The 23,661-nt window shown below is 39.8% G+C and overlaps 1 protein-coding gene across 9 annotated transcripts in view; it reads left to right on the top strand.

Annotated features, from left to right (window-relative positions):
- Nucleotides 1-23,661, top strand: part of stxbp5l (syntaxin binding protein 5L) — a 352,686-nt gene that overhangs the window by 269,183 nt on the left and 59,842 nt on the right. For 5 of the 9 annotated variants that reach the window (XR_012098901.1, XM_073045359.1, XM_073045358.1 and 2 more), the window contains one exon: nucleotides 9,521-9,571. The exons of the other annotated variants lie outside the window; for them this stretch is intronic. Coding sequence is in view for 4 of the 5 variants with exons in the window: in XM_073045359.1 (XP_072901460.1) it covers nucleotides 9,521-9,571 (51 nt within the window). In the remaining variant the exon portion in view is untranslated. The remainder of the gene's footprint in view (nucleotides 1-9,520; nucleotides 9,572-23,661) is intronic. 9 annotated transcript variants of the gene reach the window in all.

The following is a 23,661-nucleotide window of genomic DNA, read 5'->3' as shown; positions in this document are numbered from 1 at the left end:
GTTGCCGCTTGGCTTTTTATCAAACAAGATAGGGAATGGATTGTAAAAGTGTCCGGCATCCAACACCTGCTGCGAAAAGGACTCAGTGATAAATTAGAGGAACTTTCATGTAGAATAATATACATTTAGTGCACAGAGTTACTGATGGCACTTCCGCTGTGTGACATTTCACACTCAGAGGGTGTCAGACATGCACAGTGATACTGTATTCTGTGTGGTATTCATTTTGATATCCCTCGCACAAAACCTGAGCCGGATTGATGCCTGCTTTGGTAGTCTTTAAATGACAGGGTGCTGCTTGGGCCACTGCTGGAGATTCTGAAGTATCTATACCTTCCAACTTTACTGACTGACAACTCTAGTCTTCGCTGTTATGATTTCCATCTCATGCACCAGTCATCTGCTTAACCTGATGCTTTAATCATTAGGTTGAGAAAAAGGCCTCTATAAAGCTCCAGCACTCAGTGATCTTCTCATCAATCTCCAAATGGCAGGAGATGCTGGTATGAGAAGATAAGGAGAACCTTTTGCTGAACATCCCTTGATTCAGAGTCTTAACATCCAGATCTCATAAATTTTTTAAATAATTTTCCAAAGTAATAGTAATATTCTTTCAAAACAGCATTTGGTGGAGTGAAATATCAAGATCCCCCACATCAAAGAGGATGGATTTACAAATATGTATTTTTCCTAGAGACGTGGTATTTCCAGGACAAACCGTGACAGAGCCATTGCAGTTAAAGCCTTTTCGTGATACACGGTATCTCTGTCCTTCTTGCATTTTTGCCATTAATGACAGGACATAAGGTTCACAGAATACATTCTGTTCTAATACTGGGATAGAAATAAAGTTATTCTAACAATGTTACTGTGTGCATATATACATTGTTGGTGGTAAAGTCTGGAAGATCGTTGATATTAAAATGCATGAAAGGAGTTGATATTGAATCTTTGTATTTAAATATATTCATGAAAAGATCTATAGTAGCAAAATGGGGTTCAGCTCCAAATTAAACTTCTTATCAGATGTTTCTTCAAAGGTGATCAAAATTGTGGACTCAGAATTTTACAGCAAAGGAGGAGGCCTGCTGAAATACCTATTTTATCCTACACTTATTATTTTTAATTTACAAATAATCAAGCACTTCTAATTCTATAAGAAACTATAGTGAATAATAATGAATGTCTGCAGCTTGTAATCAATTACACTATGGATTCATTTAATCTTCCTTGCCCTTTCTACAGGTTTGACACCTCCAGTGCCATTGCCTAGATGACTCCATAGACATCTGCAAAACTCTACTTCATCATTACTCGTTGTGCACCTCATAATCATTCTGTCATAGAAGAAAATGGATAAAAGATAAAGATTGGCTTTGTTTGTCACATGTTCATCAAAAGTACAGTGAGATACATTATTTGCGTCAAATCGGATCAGCAATTAATGTCCTGGGGACGGCCTGCAAGGGTTGCCATGGTTCCACCCCAACATAGCATGCCTACAGCTCACTAACCCTAACCCTAAACATGTTTCTTTGGAATGCAGGAGGAAACCGGAACCCCCTGAGGAAACCCACGTGGTTGGGGAGGAATCTACAAACTCCTCACAGACAGGAGTGGGAACAAAACCCTGACTGGCAATTGCTGGAGCTGCAAAGCAATTGCACTAACCACTACACTACTGTGTGAAGTGGCTTTACAAATGTTATCATCTACCACTTTTTCTGAGTGCAGGGCATTAGTAATTCTAGTATTGACAAAAGATTAGAGTCGTAGGCTCTATTGCTTGTGCCGACGGGATATTCTTGAGAACTCTTGGAACAGGGGTGTCCAGGCCTATTCAAGATTATCTAATGTCATTTCCAGTAGACAAGTGTAAAGGAGAACGAGGTAATTATTATGCCAAATCTGATCCAGCACAAAAAAACCACAATAAGATAAAGTGCACAACAATATAAAAGCAAAATAAATATAAATACATAAGATAAAAAAACACGAAATGCTGACAGAACTCAGCAGAATTCCTCAGTTCTGCCAGCATTTTGTGTTTTTTTATTTATTTCCAGCATCTGCAGATTCACTCGTGTTGCCTATAAATACATAAGATACCTTCTATACATAGATTGATTACATAAAATTATGCTAGGTACAAGAGTGTCTATACATAAGGTGACTCTGATAAGAAATGATAAAGTAGTGGTGGGGGGTGGGGTGGGGTAGTGAGTGAAAGAGATGATCTGCCTTACTGCCTGGGGAAAGTAACCGTCTTAGAGTCTGGTGGCCATGGCCTCCTCCCTGATGGCAGTAGGGCAAGCAGTCCATGAGCAGGATGGATGGACCCCTCGTGATGTTTCTGGCCCTTTTCCAGTAACTTTTTGGGTTTTTTTGTAATTTATTTTTTATTAAGTTCATCATCAAACATTTCCATAAGATGTATTTCAGACATTGTACATATATATATCATATAATCATATACATCACAAATCTCCACAAAGTATTTATCTAAGGTATACAACTTATAGAAAAGAGTGGAAAGAAAAAATAAGCAAAAGGAAAAAACTATGTACAAGTAGGGAGTGATCTTTTTTTTACAACATATTGATTTGTGAGAATAAAATCAGGACTATGAGGCATTATGTAGTTAAACCATTTTTCCCAGTATGAATCAAATTCTTCCAGCTTATGATTAACAGATGCTGTTATCTTCTCCATTTTGTAAATGTCCATTGTAATTTCCATCCATGCATTTAAAGTTGGGCTCTCCTGTGATAACTATTTTCTAGTAAGAGTCTTTTTACCAGCCACCAACAGTATATTCATTAAATATTTATATCTTTTCAACCATTCTTGAGGAATATATCCAAAATATATGGTCTTACTCTCTAAGGGTATTTCACTTTTAAAGATGTCTTGTAGGGCATTGTGTACCCCCCTCTAATAGTTTTTGATAACAGGGCAGTCCCAAAAAATATGATAATGATTTGCATTTTGATTTCCATAATTTCTCCAGCAAACAAGGAGGTTACTATCATAATGGGATTTCTGAGGGGGTGTAATAAAATATCTTATCAAGTTTTTCCATCCAAACTTCCTCCATTTCTGTGAACTGGTACACTTCCATTGATATCTCCATATTGTTGTCCATTCTTCCTCAGACATAATTATCCCTCCTTCCTTCTCCCATTTTGTTTTAATGTATGAAGTCGAATGTGTTTTAAGATTTGACAACCCCTTATATATGCTTGAAATGATTCTACTACCATTATCTGAATTATATGCTTTTCTAAATAGCTCTATCAAGCATGTACTTGCCTTGGTTATATTTTTAAGCATCTTATTAACATATTGTCGCATCTGTAAATATCGATAAAAATCTTGTTTTTCTAATGTGTTTCTCTTTAAGCATTTAAAAACTGTACAGTGTTCCTTCTTTCATTATGTTGCAAAGAACTGTTATTCCTTTAGCTGTCCAGTCCTAAAATCTAGCATCCAATTTATTTGGTGTAAAATCCGAGTCATATGCACACCATTTAAGAACTGCAATATCTCCCTCTAGATTATATTCTTTTATAGTAGTGTTCCATATTTTAAGAGTCAATTTCACCCATGGGTTATCAATAGTATTTATGTACCTTTGCAGTTTGTTATCAGCCAAAATTGCTTGTATGGGGATGGGAAGTACCTGCTTCTCAATGTTTCTCCATTGAGCATCATATGATGGGTTACACCAACATATCACAACTCTCAACTGTGCTGCAAAATAATAATCTCTAAGAGAAGGTAGGCCCCATCCCCCATTTTCCTTTGCTAATTGCAAAGTTTTGAGATGAACTCTAGGCCTTTTACCCTGCCAAATATCCTATTAACCTTAAAAACATCTTGTTCCATTCATTGAATTGATTTTGATTAATCTGTATTGGTAGGGTCTGAAAGAGATATAACAGTCTGGGCAGTATATTAATTTTAATAGACTCAATCCTTGAACTGAGACTGAAAAAAGGAATCAGTTTCCATCTTGCTATATCTTCCTTAATTTTTTTATATAAAGGCTGATAATTATATTCTGATAATTTTGCCAAATCTTTTGGTATAATGATGCCCAAATATTTGAAAGACTCTGGGTGCCATGCCCAGGGATATCTACTTTCAATTTCTCTTGGTGGGCTATAGTAATATGAAAGTAATTGGGTTTTATCTATGTTGATCTTGTATCCTGATAATTGACCATATTGTTCAAAAGGTTGCATCTATTTAGGTAAAGAGTATGTTGGTTGCCCTAGATAAATCAAAATATCATCCACGTAACAAGCCAGTTTATGCTCTGACCCTTTAATAGTAATTCCCCTGATATCTTCATTTTGTCTGATGTATTGAGCTAATGGTTCCAGATATAATGTGAAGAGTAGCGGTGACCATGCACAACCCTGTCTCGTGCCCCTTTCTAGAGTAAGACTATTTGATAAGTATTCCAGTAACTTTTTGAATCCGTGTCCTTGGCTGGTGCCAGGGCTGCGTTGGGCAGATTCTGCCACAGTGCAATTTCTGTACCATGCAGTGATGCAGCATGTTGGGATGCTCTCTACTGCGCGTTGGTTTGCATATAGATGTGCATAGTTCAGCCCTCTTCAGCCTCCTCACAAAGTAGAGGCATTGCTGAGCTTTCCTGATGGTGTAGAAAGTGTTCCGGGACCACGAGAAGTTTCCATTGCTGTGCCACCAATGTAAACAGGAGTACAAGTGGGGCAAGTTCTACTGAAGTTGATTAGCATCTCCTTTGTCTTGTTAACATTGAGCAAGTGGCCTGACAAAGGCCTCGAGCTCTATCACCTCCTCTCTGTAGGCTATCTCATTGTTGTTGGTGATGAGTCCCACTGCTGTTGTGTCATTGGCGAACATGACAATGTGATTACTCAGGCGTTTGACTGTACAGTTATGTGTGAGCAGAGTGTACATCAATGGGCTCAGCACACAGCCCTGTGGAGCACCCGTGTTGCAGATGATGGGGAGGGAGGAGCGGCTGTGCGTCCTGACTTTCCGAGGTGTGTTGGTTAGGAAGTCCAACACCCAGTTGCACAGTGCTGTATTTGGACTGAGGACTAGCAGCTTGTCACCAAGATCTGTAGTACAATAGTGTTGAATTCTGAACTGAAATCCAAAAAACAGCATTCTGACATAAGCGTCCTTGTTTTCTATGTGTGTCAGGGCCAGGTGCATGGCAGATACTATGGCATCTGTCATAGAGTGATCTGTCAGTAAGCATGTTGGTGAATGTCCATTGTGGCAGGAATGGGGGTTTTGATTTGTGCCATTGCCGGCCATGCAAAGCACTTCATGATGATTGGCATCAGTGCCAATCATCATGCCGACATATGTCATAATGACATATATCATTATTTAATGAGTTTTCATAGCAGCAAGCTGAGTTTACATGAGACAATAAGAGATTTCAGTGCAGCACTCTGTTTTCTTTATTTACTTATTTTTGATTGATAAAGCTCTGTGCCAGTAATTAATGTCAACTGTGGTCACACTACTGGTTGCTGAAGGTACTGTTTTCAAAGTGAGATTTTGACCAACACACAGAGCATTGTCATGAGAGCAAGTGGAAGTGCCTCTGGCCACACTAGTCCAGTACCATTCATGCTGGGATAAACGACTGAGTAATTCCATCTGTTTGTGGGTTGCACACCATCATCAGCGGCGGCATGTTGGCAAACAGGTGCTAAAGGCTGGAAGAGTAAAAACATGGGCACAAATCTGATAAAGTAAAATGTGTTCATGGTTGTATAAAACAGTGAAGATTCTATCGAAGGTAAAACATGAACTGTTCTGTAGTTATTATTACTGATTGTATTTACTTGCTCATTATAGAGATCAAAGGTAAATGCATGATTTTGCCAAACACTAAGAGAAACAAAAGTTCCAGTTGGGAGTCGTCTGAATAAAATAACCTAATAGTGCATGTAATTACTGTGATAATAATTTTATTGGCTGCATGTTTTTTGTTGTTGGAGACCAAATTGCTATTTTATAGTGAGGAGAAAATCGTGTAGAACAATAAGAAATTATCAGTGGATCTGATGGGAAGTGAATAATGACAAATGGAATTTAATCCAGAGAAGTGTGAGGGAGAACACTCAAGGAAGAGGAGGACAATATACACAGGATGCTGTGAGATGTGGTGAAGCTGAGAAACTAGATAAAGTCAGGTATCCACAGATGTCTAAATAATACAGGTTAAGCAGATAAAGTCATCAAAAATATCTTCCTTTATTAGTTGAAATTAGAATATCTAAACACTAAGGTTAATGCCAGAACTATGAGGGTAAGCTCAATTTCCGTTTGCCTTCAATTCTACTTCTCAATATAGATTTCTTTAATTTTTAGTGAATTGCCAGTGCCTTCATTAGTTTGAGATATTTCCCCTCATTTCAGTTTATTTACATAAGCCAGGCCCATTCATTTGCTCAGCACTTGCCAGTGCATCTTACAATCATTGTTCAGTCAAGCTGGTCATAGAACAAAACATCAAGCATAGGAAGGTACAGCACAAAGTTGTGCCAAACAAATGCCCTTTTCCCTTGCCCATATCCTTTCATTTCTTGCACCTTCATGTTCTGATCCAAGAACCTCTTGAACACTTCTATCATGTTTGCCTCTACCACTACCATGGACAGCGTCTTCCAGGCATCCACCAGTCTCTGTACTTTAAAGAAAATTTGTCCTGCACATCTCTTTTGAGCCTACCCGCTCTCACATTAAATTCATGCTCTTTGTTTTAGACATTTCAACCCAGGGAAAAAGATATCAGCTGTATAAAATATATCCATGCCTCTCATAATCTTATAAACCTCTGCCAGACCTTAGAGACTGAGGGAAGGTCTGGCAGAGGTTTATAAGATTATGAGAGACAACAGCCCAGTTTATTCAACCTCCTCCTTCTTATAGGCAAGTTCAAAGTACATTTATTATCTAAGTATGTATGCTGGAGACAACTTTGAGATTCATCTACTTACTGGCAGCCACAAAACAAAGAAACACAATAGAACCCAATGAGAATTCTTGAGTTGTAATTCAGGCAACATCCTGGAAAACTTGTGCACCCTCTTCAAGGCCCTGACATCCTTCCTATAGTGGAACACCAGAATTAAATGCAGTCTAACTAGAGTTTTATAAAGCTGCAACATAAATCCCCGCTCTGGAAATCAGTTCAAGCATGCTATATGCCTTCTTTACCACCTGTGTTGCCGCTTTCTGCACAGTAGACATAGAGAAAGTCTTAGAAGTTGGGTTTACTCAGTTCAAATCAACGTTGAATAAATTGTCAAGATTGGGGATAATCTGGATTAACTTGAAATTTTGGGGAAGGAATCAAGGACTTCTTAATAAACAATGTATGTTGAAAGAACAATGCTGTTTCTACCAATGTCAGAAAAAGCATTTTAACTAACTTGAAGCTGGACAAGCTGTAATAGGCTTCCAAGGAGTTGAACTGAATATTATCGATATGCAATTAGAAGTTAATTTCATGTTTTTGCCTAATTTCATTAAGGAAAACATATTGACCTTTATACTCTTGTCATCCTGGATTCAAATATTTTTCCCTTGCCTATCACCAGAGCAGCTGTTTTGTATTTGAAAGAGTTGTTGCAGATTGATTTCTTATCAGTTCTTGAGTGGGCATCTGTGTGAGATTCCAATGAAACTGCCACAAATTCAATTGCTATCAACAACAAATAAAAACCTTCCTTGACTTTGCCGTGACGTTGGTTGCAGATCAGAAACTGAGCAGTTTCTGAAAACTCCTCTTCGAATAAATACCCTTGAAGCCATGAGCCAATGTGACTTTGATCTTCTCTAAAATGGTGGCTTGTTTTTACCTCATTTCTCTAAATTCTCTTAAGTAATATAAGAGTACAGAAGGTGATGCTGTTCAAAAGTGCAAACTTATGATTAACAGTGGAAATGAGTAAATAGTGAAAGGGTTATATAGCATCTGGGAAAACAGATAATTAAAGAAAGTGGTATAAGATGCACTTGGAAAAGTGATGGGATTGGAATTATTGATGTATTCCATTAAAAGGTTAAGTCTTAGTTCTTGATAGGTTTGTTCATTTTTATTCCTAAAGGAGTTAGTACAGCAAATTGAAGATTTGGTAGGGAGATGAGAGAAATCTGTAAGGATAGGAGAGCATATTGATAAAAAGCAAAATTTTAAATAATGAGTCAAGTACAATCAAGGGCTTTGATTTGCTATGTTCGGTGCTGCAAAGTTATGTATCACACACTGAATAAGAAGCCTTCTCATGTATGTCATACACTGCTAAACTTGAAATTGGATTTTCATTGCAATTGAGAAGTCACATCATGGTTTCCCAGATGAATGCAGTTCCAAAGCCACAAACTCCGAAATGACAGCAACAAGTAGAGAGAAGATGAGTAAAATGATCAGTAATAATTCATTTTTCACCAAGCTGCATATGTTTCCCTGTTAAATATAATAATCCATAATTAATATCAAGTAGTCTGCTGCATAAGTAATAGCATAGGTAATATAACTTCATTAATTCAAAAGTCCTTAATCTTCCAAAGTACTCTTCATTTCACAGCAAGCTGTATAATGGAAGTATTTTTAACTGAAAGGATGCTGAACATATTTTACAATATGTGTCAGTAACATGCAACAAATTACCTTTCATTGAACTTGCACAGTATCTCTCACTGCAAGAGTACATTATTTGTATTTTGTTTTATATGTATCTTTGTGTGGTACAACAAACTGTATTATCCAATAATATTTGTAAAAGATCATAATATGAAGATCATACTGGAAGATTTAATTTTCAATATTAATGTGACTTGTTCACAAAAAAAGTAAAACTAACTCAATGTATGGAGAGAGGAAGTATTTGTACTTGTTTAAAATGTTATAATGCAAGGTGCAATTTTATTTCATCTGAGCACAGTCAGAAAATATAAATACACTTACATGTATTAACATAGGCATTTAGTATGTACAACATGACATCCAATTATTCTGTTTGCAGATTTAATATATTTTCATAAATGCATCTCTGTGTTGTCGCTTCCCATTCCACACATTCAAACATCAACTCCATTTTGAAGCAGTAACTTGGCCATTTTGTTCTCTGTGAAGAATATCTAATAGGAATAATGGTACCCACAAAATACTAGAAAATGAGAAGAGGACCATTGATCCAGCACATAGTATTCAGTTTCATATAATGGCTTTTCTAAAGATTCCTGAAAGAAAAATATTCAGAGCATTTTCATCTCCCAGTTTGTTTTCACACATAAAATATCACTCAATCTGTCTTAAGCAACACAATGTTTGTTCAGCAACATAATGTTTGTTGAGCATAATCAAATCTCACTTTGTTCCGTGTTTCTGTTTATCCAGCTTTGCAAGCTCAGTACTTTTTTTTTACCACACAATCTTTCAAATTTTGTTTTCTAGTATTAATTGCTGCTTTTTTGTTTTTTCTTTCTGTTGTTTCAGTAAAAGGACCAAGAAAGTTAAGTCTGCCGACAGATCTTAAGACTGATCTCGGTACGGTAGGCGAAAGCTGACAGTTCATTTTCTCAGGTTATTTGGGTTGGGAATGAGCAAACTTCACAAAATTAAGATAAACTAAACAAAACCAGACAGTGAATGTCTATGAGAGACTCTGTTAAACATATTAATTATTTATTTTTAAAACATAGAATATGAGCTCCACGCCAAATTTATTTATGGACAGATGATTCTTTGCTCATCTCTAACTGTTTTTCTTTGGTTCCCACTTTATTTTTAATTCTTAATTTTTGTATTTTTGTTAATTTAAATAATTTATATGCTTTTTGTTAATAAAATAAGTTAGTTATTTTGCTTCCCTGCCCAGAATTTACAACTGATAAACTTTTAAAATCTGTAAAATAATGCATTCCATCCAGTAAAATTTGTTCTAAAGTACAAAATATTTTAAGAAACTGAACATTCACATAGAAAGGAAAATAGAATATTTCCATTAGTGAAGTAAAACGTTTCTCCTGGAAGCAAACAGGGTATTGTTTCATAGAAATTTCTCCAATTTGGATGTTAACTCTCTCCTTCTCAGTTATGTTCTGAGTTCAGTTTTACAGAATTGACCAGTCTGCGTAATGAGTTCAACTGGATGTTGATTTTGCAACCCTCAGTTTCCAAGCAGCCAAGGTACACTTCAGCTGTCTCCGTACAGTGCCACATACAAACTTGTATTAAAAAAATGGTCAATCTCTGTTTAATAAGCACATTTCTGATGTTCCTATTTTATTGTAAGCTTATCGAATATGTATTTGTTTATAAGACTTTCCTTCATAAAATTAAATAACGTGAGGATTTGAGTCATAGATTTATAATTAATGAGGTGTAAAACGAGGAAAATTCATAATGATCTGAAATTACTAATAGAATAGAAAAACAATGCTAGAAAAATGCAAAAGGACATGTATTGTTGAAAACATCAAGTTCAGACGGCAATATAGTGCTCAAATATTCTGGCTCTCATACTGAAAATAATTTCAGTGACCTTAGAATCAGAGGACAGGTGAAAGAGATAGTTTCTGGCACTTAAATAGGATGTGCTAGGGGCTCCATCTATTCCAACTGCATACAAGGAAACCTATAAATAAAGTACATTTTTGATCCTCTTCTGCACCTGTTTATCTCTGCATTCAATTCCTCATTGAAAATGCCTAACAAAGCTCTACGGTTGGAATCCAAATTACATTTTTAGACTCTCGTTTTTAAATCCACCATGTGCAGGAAGGCAGAAGGGGTGGCATTGCTCAGCTGGTAAAAATAAAATCAAATTATTAGAAAGAAGTGATATAGGGTTAGAAAGTGTTGAATCATTGTGGGTAGAGCTAAGGAACTGCAAGGGTAAAAAGACCCTGATGGAAGTTATATTCAGATCCCCAAACAGTAGTAAAGATGTGGTCTACAAATTACAATGTGAGATAGGAAATGCATGTCAAAAGGGCAATGTTACAATGGTCATGGGGGATTTCAATATTCAGGTAGATTAGGAAAATTAGGTTGGTGCTGAATTCCAAGAGGGGGAGTTTCTACAATGTCTACAAGATGTCTTTTTTGAGCAGCTCATGGTTGAGCCCAGTAGAGGATCAGCTATTCTGGATTGGGTGTTGTGCAATGAATCAGAATTGATTAGAGAGCTTAAGGTAAAATAACCCTTAGGGGAAAGTGATCATAATATAATCGAATTCACCCAGAAATTTGAGAAGGAGAAACTAAAGTCAGATGTATCAGTATTACATTGGAGTAAAGGGTATTACAGAGGCATAAGAGAGGAAGTGGCCAGAATTGGTTGGAAAAGAACACTGGCAGGGATGACGGCAGAGCAGCAATGGCTGGAATTTCTGGAAGCAATTCAGAAGCCACAGGATATATACATCCCAAAGAGGAAAAGGTATTTGAAAGGCAAGGTGACATAACCATGGCTAACAAGAGAAGTCACAGCCAACATAAAAACCAGAGGGCATATAATAGAACAAAAATTAGTGGGAGGTTAGAGGATTGGGAAACTTTTAAAAACGAACAGAAAGCAACTAAAAAAGTCATTAAAAAGGTAAAGATAGAATACATAAGTAAGCCAACCAGTAATATTAAGGGGGATACCAAATGTTTCTTCAGATACATAGAGTGTAAAAGGGAGGCGAGAGTAGATTTCAGACTGCTGGAAATCGATGCAGGAAAGGTAGTAATGGGGGGACAGTGAAATGGTTGATGAGCTGAATAAGTATTTTCCATCAGTCTTCACTATGGAAGACACATACAGTATGGTAGAATTTCCAGGTGTCAGAGGTCATGAAGTGCGTGAAGTTACCATAAAAAGAGAGTAGATTCTTGAGAAACTGAAAGGTTTGTAGGTAAGTGAGTCACATGGACCAGATGGTGTTACACCCCAGGGCTCTGAGAAAGGTAGCTGAAGAGATTGTGGAGGTATTAGTAATGATCCTTCAAGAATCAATAGATTCAGGAATGAGGACTGAAAAATTGCAAATGTCACTGCACTCTTCAAGATGGGAGAGAGGGAAAGAATGGAAATTATAGGCCAGTTAGCCTGACTTCAGCGGTAGGGAAAATATTGGAGTCCATTATTAAGGATGAGATTTATGGGGTACTTAGAAGAACATAATAAAGTATGCCAAAGTCACAATAGTTTCTTTAAGGGGAAATCGTGCCTGACAAATCTTTTGGAATTATTTGAGGAAAGAACAGGTGCAATAGACAAACGAGAGTCAGCGGAAGTTACTTGGTTTTTCAGAAGGCCCTTAACAAATTGCAGAACGATGCTGCTTAACAAGATAAGAGCCCATGATTTTACAGGAAAGATACCAGCATGATTAGAAGATTGCCTCCTGCCAGTCAGCCAAAGACTGGGAATAAAGGGGGCCTTACCTGGTATGGGCTCCTGTATATCGATGACACCTGACGTAATAGGGAGACCACTTCACCAAGCTCTGTCCACCAGTAACAGCGGGATCATCTGGCAGCCACTTGTTTTAACTCTACTTCACATTCCCATTCTGGCATGTCAGTCCATGGCCTCCTCTACTGCTGCAGTGGGTTGGAGGAGCAACGCCTTATATTCCATCTGGGTAGTCACCAACCTGATGGCATGAACATCGATTGCTCAAACTTGTGGTAATTGACCACCCTCTCCTCTTCTCTCTCCTTCACCATTTCCCATTCATGTTTCCCTCTCTCACCTTCTCTCATCACCTGCTCATCAATCCCCTCCGGCGCTCCTCCCCTTCCCTTTCTTCCATAGTCTTTTACCCTCTCCTATCAGATTCCCCCTTCTCCAGCCCTTTATCTCTTTCACCAATCAAGTTCCCTGATCTTTACTTCACCTTCTCCCCCTCTTCCAGTTTCACCTATCACCTAAAACCTATACGGGCTTTGATCGCGGAATGACTGCACAAGCACGCGGATGTCAGTGAGTTAGACCAGCGGGAAGGATTTTAAAAGAAGACAGCTTTATAGAGCGGGTGCCAGAGAAGCAAGATTCAGAGCAGCAGGGCTTTGGCTCAACGGGGCTTCAGCGACAATGATCGAGGCAAGGTAAGTAACTTGTGAAGTATAGAAATAGGAATTATGTCAGTGAGGCCGGTGTTCTGTACTGGGTGTCGGATGTGGGATGTTCGGGCGACTCCCAGCCTCCCGGACGACCACATCTGCACCAGGTGCGTCGAACTGCAGCTCCTTAGGGACCAGGTTAGGGAACTGGAGCTGCAGCTCGATGACCTTTGTCTGGTCAGGGAAAGCAAGGAGATGATAGAGAGGAGCTATAGGCAAGTAGTGACTCGGGACAGATAAGTGGGTAACAGTCAGAAGAGGGCAGGGCAAGAGTCGGATACTAGTGGGTACCCCTGTGGCTGTCCCCCTTAACAATAAGTACTGTTGGGGGGAGACAACCTATCTAGGAGAAGCAACAGTAGCCGCACCTCTGGCACAGAGTCTGGCCCTGTGGCTCAGAAGGATAGGGAAAGGAAGAAGATGGCAGTAGTGATAGGGGACTCTATAGTTAGGGGGTCAGACAGGCGATTCTGTGGACACAGAAAAGAAACACAGATGGTAGTTTGCCTCCCAGGTGTGAAGGTCCGGGATACTTCTGATCACGTCCCCGGTATCCTGAAGTGAGAAGGTGAACAGCTGAGGTCGTGCTACATATTAGTACCAATGACATAGGTAGGGAAAGAGAGTAAGTCCTGAAAACAGACTACAGGGAGTTAGGAAGGAAGTTGAGTAACAGGACTTCAAAGGTAGTAATCTCGGAATTATTGCCTGTGTCACGCGACAGTGAGTATAGGAATAGAATGTGGAGAAGGATAAATGCGTGGCTGAGGGATTGGAGCATGGAGCAGGGATTCAGATTTCTGGATCATGGGGACCTCTTTTGGAGCAGGCATGACCTGTACGAAAAGGACGGGTTGCACTTGAATCCAAGCTCAGACTGATGGTTTGAGATGTGTCTGTTTTAATGCAAGGAGTATCATGAACAAAGCAGATGAGCTTAGAGCATGAATCAGTACTTGGACCTATGATGTTGTGGCCATTACAGAGACTTGGATGGTTCAGGGGCAGGAAAGGTTACTTAAAGTGCCAGGCTTTAGATGTTTCCGTAAGGACAGAGAGGGGGGCAAAACAGGTGCAGGTGTGGCACTGTTGATCAGAGATAGTGTCATGGCTGCAAAAAAGGAGGAAGTCATGGAGGGGTTGTCTACTGAGTCTCTGTAAGTGGAAGTTACAAGGGGTGATTGATAAGTTTGTGGCCTAAGGTAGAAGGCGTCAATTTTAGAAAACCTAGCACATTTATTTTTCAATATAGTCCCCTCCTACATTTACACACAGTCCAGCGGTCGTGGAGCATACGGATCTTGGACCTCCAGAAAGTGTCCACAGCAGGGATGATTGATAAGTTTGTGGCCTAAGGTAGAAGGAGATGAGTTATACAGCTCTGGTTACAAGCACATGCAGTTCAACTCTTTGAGTGATCACGCAGAAAGTTTGAAGTTAATAACTCATCTCCTTCTACCTTGGACCACGAACTTATAAATCGCCCTGATGAGTTATTAACTTCAAACTTACTGCATAATCACTCAAAGAGTTGAAATGCATGTGCATGTAAAGAGAGCTGTATAACTCATCTCCTTCTACCACAAACTTATCAATCACCCCTGCTGTGGACACTTCCTGGAGGTCCAAGATCCGTATGCTCCACGACCGCTGGACTAAGTGTGTAAATGTAGGAGGGGACTATGTTGAAAAATAAATGTGCTAGGTTTTCTAAAATTGACTCCTTCTACTTTAGGAGAGGAACTTATCAATCACCCATCATAGAAACAGGAAGGGGTCAATAACTCTACTGGGTGTTATTTATAGACCATTCAATAGTAACAGGGACATTGAGGAGCAGATAGGGAGACAGATTCTGGAAAGGTGTAATAATAACAGGGTTGTCGTGGTGGGAGATTTTAATTTCCCCAATATTGATTGGCATCTCCGTAGAGCGGGGGGTTCAGACGGAGTAGAGTTTGTTAGGTGTGTTCAGGAAGGTTTCCTGACACAATATGTAGATAAGCCTACAAGAGGAGAGACTGTACTTGATCTGGTATTGGGAAATGAACCTGGTCAGGTGTCAGGTCTCTCAGTGGGAGAGCATTTTGGAGATAGTGATCACAATTCTATCTCCTTTACTTTTGCATTGGAGAGGGATAGGAACAGACAAGTTAGGAAAGTATTTAATTGGAGTAAGGGGAAATATGAAGCTGTCAAGCAGGAACGGAAGCATAAATAGGGAACAGATGTTCTCAGGGAAATGTATGGCAGAAATGTGGCAAATGATCAGGGGATATTTGTGTGGCATTCTGCATAGGTACATTCCAATGAGACAGGGAAAGGATGGTAGGTACAGGAACTGTGGTGTACAAAGGCTGTTGAAAATCTAGTCAAGAAGAAAAGAAAAGCTTATGAAAGGTTCAAAAGACTAGGTAATGACAGAGATCTAGAATGTCATAAGGCTAGCAGGAAGAAGTTTAAGAATGAAATTAGGAGAGCCAGAAGGGGCCATGAGAAGGCCTTGGCAGACAGGATTAAGGAAAACCCCAAGGCATTCTACAAGTATGTGAAGAGCAAAAGGATAAGATGTTAGAGAATAGGACCAATCAAGTGTGATGGTGGAAAAATGTGTATGGAACCAGTTGAGATAGTGGAGGTACTTAATGAATACTTTGCTTCAGTATTCACTACGAAAAAGGATCTTGCTGATTGTAGGGATGACTTACAGCAGACTGAAAAGCTTGAGCATATAGACATTAAGAAAAAGGATGTGATAGAGCTTTTGGAAAGCAACAAGTTGGATAAGTCACTGGGACCAGACAGGATGTACCCCAGGCTACTGTGGGAAGCGAAGGAGGAGATTGCTAAGCCTCTGGCAATGATCTTTACATCATCAATGAGGATGAGGGAGGTTCCGGAGGATTGGAGGGTTGAAGATACTGTTCCCTTATTCAAGAAATGGAGTAGAGATAGCCTAGGAAATTTTAGACCAGTGACTGTTCAGTGATTGGTAAGTTGAGAGAGAAGAACCTGAAAGGCAGGATTTATGAACATTTGGAGAGGCGTAATATGATTAGGAATAGTCAGCATGGCTTTGTCAAAGGCATGTCGTACCTTATGAGCCTGACTAAATTTTCTGAGGATGTGACTAAATACATTGATGAAGGTAGAGCAGTAGATGTAGTGTATATGGATTTCAACAAGGTATTTGACAAGGTACCCCATGCAAGACTTATTGAAAAAGTAAGGAGGCATGGGATCCATGGGGTTATTGCTTTGTGGATCCACAATTGGCTTGCCCACAGAAGGCAAGCAGTGGTTGTAGACGGGTCATATTCTGCATGGAAGTTGGTGACCAGTGGTGTGCCTCAGGGATCTGTTCTGGGGACCCCTTCTCTTTGTGATTTTTATAAATAACCTGCAGGAGGAAGTGGAGGGATGAGTTAGTAAATTTGCTGATGACACAAAGGTTGGAGGTGTTGTGGGTAGTGTGGAGGGCTGACAGAGGTTACAGCGAGACAGCGATAGGATGCAAAACTGGGCTGAGAAGTGGCAGATGGAGTTCCACCCAGATAAGTGTGAGGTGGTTCATTCTGGTCAGTCAAATATGATGGCAGAATATGGTATTAATGGTGAGACTCTTGGCAGTGTGGAGGGTCAGAGGGATCATGGGGTCTGAGTCCATAGGACACTCAAAGCTGCTGTGCAGGTTGACTGTGTGGCTAAGAAGGTGTATGGTGTATTGGCCTTCATTAACTGTGGGATTAAGTTCAAGAACTGAGAGGAAATGTTACAGCTGTATAGGACCCTGGTCAGACCCCACTTGGAGTACTGTGCTCAGTTCTGGTCACCTCACTATAGGAAGGATGTGGAAACCATAGGAAGGGTGCAGAGGAGATTTACAAGGATGTTGCCTGGATTGGGAAGCATTCCTTATGAGAATAAGTTGAGTAAACTTGGCCTTTTCTACTTGGAGCGACGGAGGATGAGAGGTAACATGATCGAAGTGTGAAAGATGAGGAGAGGCATTGATTGTGTGGATAGTCAGAGGCTTTTTCCCAGGGCTGAAATGATTGCCACAAGAGGACACAGGTTTAAGGTGCTGGGGAGAAGGTACAGAGGAGATGTCGGGGTAAGTTTTTTACGCAGAGAGTGGTGAGTGCGTCCAATGGGCTGCTGGCAACTGGTGATGGCGGATACGATAGGGTCTTTTAAGAGGCTCCTGGATGGGTGCATGGAGCTTCAAAAAAATAGAGCGCTTTGGGTAACCCTAGGTAATTTCTAAAGGAAGTACATGTTCGGCACAGTATTGTGGGCCAAAAGGCCTGTATTGTGCTGTAGGTTTTCAATGTTTTTATCACCTACCACCTTGTATTTCTTCCTGCCTTCCTGCCACATTCTTACTCTGACTTCTCATCTGTTTTTTTCTGGTTCTGATGAAGGGTCTCAGCCTGAAACATTGACTGTTTATTCCTTTCCATAGATGCTGCCTGGCCTGCTGAGTTCCACCAGCGTTTTGTGTGTGTGGCCTTTTCTGGTTCACTGCTGATGACCAGTGGTGTTCTGCAGGGGTTGCTATTGGGACCGCTTCTTTTCACATTATATGTCATTGATTTGGATGATAGAATTAATGGCTTTGTGGCCAGGTTTGTGGATGATATGAAGATAGGTGGAGGAGCAGGTAATGTTGAGAAGGCAGGGAGACTGCAGAAGAACTTAGACAGATTGGGAGAATGGGCAAAGATGTAGAAGATGGAATATAGATCAGGGAAGTGTATGGTCATGCACTTTAGTTGAAGAAACAAAGATGTGGACTATTTTCTAAATGGGGAGAAAATTCAAAATTCAAAAATGCAAAGGTAGTAGGGAGTTCTCATGCAGGGCTCCCTAACGATTAACTTGTAGGTTGAGTCAATGGTAAGGAAGGCAAATGCAATGTTAGCATTTGTTTTGAGAGAACTAGAATATAAGACCATAAGATTTAGGAGCAGAAGTAGGCTATTCGTCTTATCGAGTCTGTTCCACCATTCAATCATGGCTGATCAACTTCATCCATTCATCCCCACTCCTCTGCTTTCTCCCCATACCCTTTGATGCCCTGGCTAATCAAGAACCTATCTATCTCTGATTTAAATACACCCAATGATTTGGCCTCCACAGCCGCTTGTGACAACAAATTCCACAGATTTACCACCCTCTGACTAAAGTAATTTCTCCACATCTCAGTTCTAAAAGGACATCCTTCAATCCTGAGGTCATGCCCTCTTGTCGTAGAATCCCCTACCATGGGAAATAACTTTGCCATATCTAATCTGTTCAGGCTTTTTAACATTTGGAATGTTTCTATGAGATTCCCCCTCATTCTCCTGAACTCCAGGGAATACAGCCCAAGAGCTGCCAGACATTCCTCATACAGTAACCCTCTCATTCCTGGAATCATTCTTGTGAATCTTCTCTGAACCCTCTCCAATGTCAGTATATCGTTTCTAAAATAAGGAGCCCAAAACTGCACACAATACTCCAAGTGTGATCTCACAAGTGCCTCATAGAGCCTCAACATCACATCCCGTCTCTTATATTCTATACCTCTAGAAATGAGTGCCTTCTTCACAACTGTCTCAACCTGCAGATTAACCTTCAGGGTATCTTGCACAAGGACTCTCAGGTCCCTTTGCATCTCTGCATTTTGAATTCTCTCCCCATTTAATAATAGTCTGCCTGTTTATTTCTTCCACCAAAGTGCATGACCATGCACTTTCCGACATTGTATTTCATTTGCTACTTCCTTGCCCATTCCCCTAAACTATCTAAGTATGTCTGCAGGCTCTGTTTCCTCAACACTACCTGCTCCTCCACCTATCTTTGTATCATCGGCAGATTTAGCCACAAATCCCTTAATACTTGATGCACCATTAATAACTCTAGGAGACAGGAAGTGAACGATAGGCTTTTATTAACAGCGAAAAAGGAGCACGACATGTTGAAGACTGAGGGAGGAGCAGTGCCCCATTCGCCTTTATACTGGGGTCTGTGGGAGGAGCCACAGGAGCAGTCAGCAGAGAGGCGTGTCCAGACAGGTGTACATAGTTTACCACAATATTGTAGTCCAAATATCAGAGCTAGGGTGTAATGCTCAGGCTTTATAAGGCATTGGTCAGACCGCACTTAGAGTATTGTGAGCAGTTTTGGGGCCCTTATCAAAGAGATGTGCTGGCATTTGAGAGGGCCCAGAGGAAGTTCAGGAGAATGATTCCGGGAATGAAGGGGTTAACGTATGAGGAGTGTTTGATGGCTCTAGGCCTGTACTCACTGGAATTTAGAGAATTTTGGGGGGATCTCACCTGTTGAATATTGAAAAAGCCTAGACAGAGTGGATGTGGAGAGGATGTTTCCTGTGCATGGGTCCAGGACCAGAGGTTACTACCTTAGAGTAGAGGGATGCCCATTTAGAACTGAGACAAGGAGGAATTTCTTTAGCCAGAGGTTAGTGTATCTATGGAAGTCATTGCTACAGACAGATGTAGAGTCCAAGTCATTGACTATATTTAAAGCAGAAGTTTATAGGTTCTTGATTAGTCATATCATCGAAGGTTACAGGGAAAAGGCAGGAGAATGAGGTTGAGAAGAATACTAAATCAGCCATGATGGAATGGTGCAGCGTAGGCTACTTCAGCTCCTATGTCTTATGGTCTTTGTCAGACTAATCTGCCATTCAACAAGAACTTTGCTGACCTTCTGCTTCCGTGCCACTTTTCTGCACTTTTCCGTGTCACTTTTGTGATGAATTCTTTCTACTCTCAGTCCTAATGGCCGACCCTTTTATTTTCTGAGTCTGCAAACTCTAGTTCTTGACTCCTCAGGCAAATGAAACATTCTTTCTGTATTAACCCATTTGAGCCCTGCATAAAGTTTCAACTTTCATTCTTCTAACATTTAGAGAATATAGACAACAGCCATTTGATCTCTCCTCATGTAGCAAGTCCACCATCTGTGGAACCAGTCTGTAATTAATCTATGGCTAGTATATCTTGAGTAAGAAGACTAAAGCTCTGCATAGTGCCCCATGTGTGATCTCACCAGTATTCTACGAAAGAGCAGTATTTACTTTTGTATCCAAATCCTCGTGAAATAAAGGCTGACACGCAATTTACCTTCCCAATTGCTTACCAAACTTGCATAGCCCCCAAAGTGCTATTGTAATGATTTTTCTATCAACATTCACGATAAAACTTCTACTGTAAAACTCAAATGCTTTGTGTATATTATAAGACCATAAGGTACAGGTGCAGAATTAGGCCATTTGGTCCATTATGTTTGCTCCACCATTCAATCATGGCTGATTTTTGTCCTAACCATTGTCCCATCTTCTCCCTGTAAACCTTAACCCCAATTACCAAGCAAAAGAGTACAGAAGGAAGATCGACAGCGTGGTATTCAAACTGCAGTTTTTAATTTTTTTTTCCGTTGGTGTTATTACTGAGTTAACAAGGAAATATACAAACGTACTGTATAATTATTGCAGAGATGGATTTAAGAATAGTTAAAGAGTTAGTGGGCCGTATAGTACAAAAGGGACTTGATGAAATACATATCTCAGACATTGAAAGTGCTTTTGTTCATTTTCCATGGCCATAAAGCATGCTGTGAACTAATGTTAGTGGTAATGTATATTATTGTTTAAAAATGCACTTTGTGTTGCAACACATTTTACAGCTTTCATTGCTAGCTCCCTTTTGAACACACTATAAAATTCTGCATCATTTTTTTTCTGCATTAGTCGTTCCATTGCTGCATTTGTTTTTCCTTGTGCACTATTGAATCTAAAACTTACAGTTTTCTTTTTTAAGGGTTAAAGGCAAGGAGCAATCTAAACTAAGAAGGTGGTTAACATAAGTTGGAAGAGATAGGAGTTGGCCAGGGTTAAGTGTAATCAAAGATTAGCATGTGCAACTGTGGCATAACAGAGGATAACCAATAAAGGAGATGTGCTTTAGTTACAGGCTAAGTATATTTATGCAAATAGGAAAAATAAAGAGTCAGAATACCCCAGGGAGAAAAAAAGAGCAAGAAACAAAAACAAAGATTTGTGTGATGCAAGCTAGTCAAACAATAATTCTCTGAAGACACAGGCTAAATATGGTGAGATAATAAGAAAGAAAAATGACATGAGAAAATGGCATAAAATGAGACATAAATCTTTCAGAGCATGTAAACTGTAAGTAGTAAGAGGAAAGGGTGATGCTTTTAGGGATAAAAGTGATCTAAATTTGGAAACAGAAGCCAAGATTGGAATACTTAATAATTATGTGAAACTTTAGGTAAGAAAATGATTCTGCCAAAATCTGAAGAGTGAAGGTGGTAAAGACACTAGAAAGGCTGGGCTTGCTTAATGGTTCATATAGTTTTAAAAAGCATCAGGTCCAAGTAGGGAAAATCCCAGGACTGCTGAGTCATAAACAATTGGAGATTGCTGAAAGGCTTCCTATCCTCCCTAGACCAAAAAGGGGCAAATATAATACCCCTTGTAGCAAAGGGCTATAAGAACATGCCAGCCAATTATAATTCTGACAGTTTAACCTCTGCAGGAAAGGTTTTCTAAATAATCAAATAAAAATTGATTAAGCATTTAGAGATGCTTTCAGTAACGCAGAAGAACCAGCAGAGGCTTGTTAAAGGCAAATAGTGTCTGACATAACTGATTAAACTTCTTGATGAAGTAACATGAGGTTGAAGAAGAGAATACAGAATATTGTTATGGACTTTCAGAAGGTGTTTAATAATATTTAACATAAAAGCCTGATTAGCAAAATTGAGTGCCATGGGAATAGGTGGTCAGGTGGCTTAGGAATAGAAAACAGAATTTTGGCACAAGATTGTTTTTCAGTGTGGAAGTAAGACCCTCGGACAGAGGAGCAGAATTAGACCATCTGGCCCATCGAATCTGCTCCACCATTCAAGCATGGCTGAACCTTTTTTCCTATCTCTTCCTCAACCCCAGTTCCCGGCTTCTCCATCATTCAACCCTTGATGCCATGTCCAATCAAGAACCTATCAATCTCTACCTTAAATGTACCCAATAACCTGGCCTCCATAGCTGCACGTGGCAACAAATTCCACAAATTCACCACTCTTTGGCTAAAGAAATTTCTCTGCATCTCTGTTTTGAAAGGGTGCCTCTCTATCCTGAGGCTGTGCCCTCTTGTCCTATACTCTCCCAACATGGGAAACATCCTTTCCACATCTACTCTGTCTAGGCCTTTCAACGTTCAAAAGGTTTCAATGAGATCCCCGCTCATCCTTCTGAATTTCAGTGAGCAGACTGTGATCTTCCTCAAAGCTTAATGATGAAACCACTTTTGTTTAGCTACATTAACAGACGTGAATGTGCAGAGCAGAATTTTCAAGTTTGCAGACTTGTGGGAAACAAATGAATAACTGAGGACATAGGCTTATAGAATGGACAGAAAAGTGATAGATGAATCTTAATACAATTCAGTGTCAAATGATACATTTAGACAAAGAGAAAGGAGACATTAGACTTAGTGGCATTTGGATTTTTATATAGATACATTTTCAAAAGGGGAAGAATATGTTAAAATAATGATTAGTAAACTTATAAGATCCTGGGCTTCATAAATAAAGGTATATGCTTAGAAACAAGATCCACTGGTGCTTAAATTTTATTTGCAAATTGTGAATAAAAGCTGTTTTATATGCTTTAAAGGAACTGTGCCTAATTTCATTGGAAATATTATCTAATGCAGAACTGGTCAGAACACTTAGATGTAGAAAAAATTCCTAACATGAATTGGAGTGGTACTAACATTCTTGCAGGGAAGTTTGCTAGTGCTTCTTGGGGGGGGGGGGGGGGGTTTAAACTAAATTTGCAGGGGGCGGGGATCCAGAATGTGAGAGAGGATAGCGAGAGGAAGAATAAAGGACAGGTGGGGACTACACGGTTCTGGAATATTAAGTGTGTAGTAGAGAAAGGTGAGGCAGAACAAGTGATAAGGAGGACACATGTACAGAGGGATGGTCTGACGGAACATGGAGTTAAATGTGTTGAAAGAATAAGTAAATTTAGGAAGGACAACAAAATTCTAGGGGCGTATAGCCCGATGGGAGTTCGGGGAGCTGGATTAAGCACAATAGGCAGCGATTCAAACAGAGAGAGGAGAAATGGGCTAAAAATTCTATATCTGAATGCACGAAGTGTCAGAAATAAGGCAGATGAGCTTGAAGCTCAGGTGCGAATGGGTAACTATGATGTTGTTGGGATAACGGAGACATGGCTGCAGGGAGATCAGACCTGGGAAATGAATGTACAAGGGTATACGTGCTATCGTAGGGACAGAAATGTGGGCAGAGGGGGTGGGGTGGCCCTGTTGGTGAGGAATGAGATTCAGTCCTTTGCAAAGGGGGACATAGGATCAGGAGAAGTAGAGTCTGTGTGGATAGAACTGAGGAACAGTAAGGGCAAAAGGACCCAAAGGGGTGTTGTCTACAGGCCACCAAACAGTAGCATGGATATTGGGTGC

Source organism: Hemitrygon akajei, chromosome 5 (genome assembly GCF_048418815.1).
Source record: "Hemitrygon akajei chromosome 5, sHemAka1.3, whole genome shotgun sequence".
Classification (NCBI taxonomy): domain Eukaryota; kingdom Metazoa; phylum Chordata; class Chondrichthyes; order Myliobatiformes; family Dasyatidae; genus Hemitrygon; species Hemitrygon akajei.
This window is presented reverse-complemented; position numbering and strand designations above follow the sequence as displayed.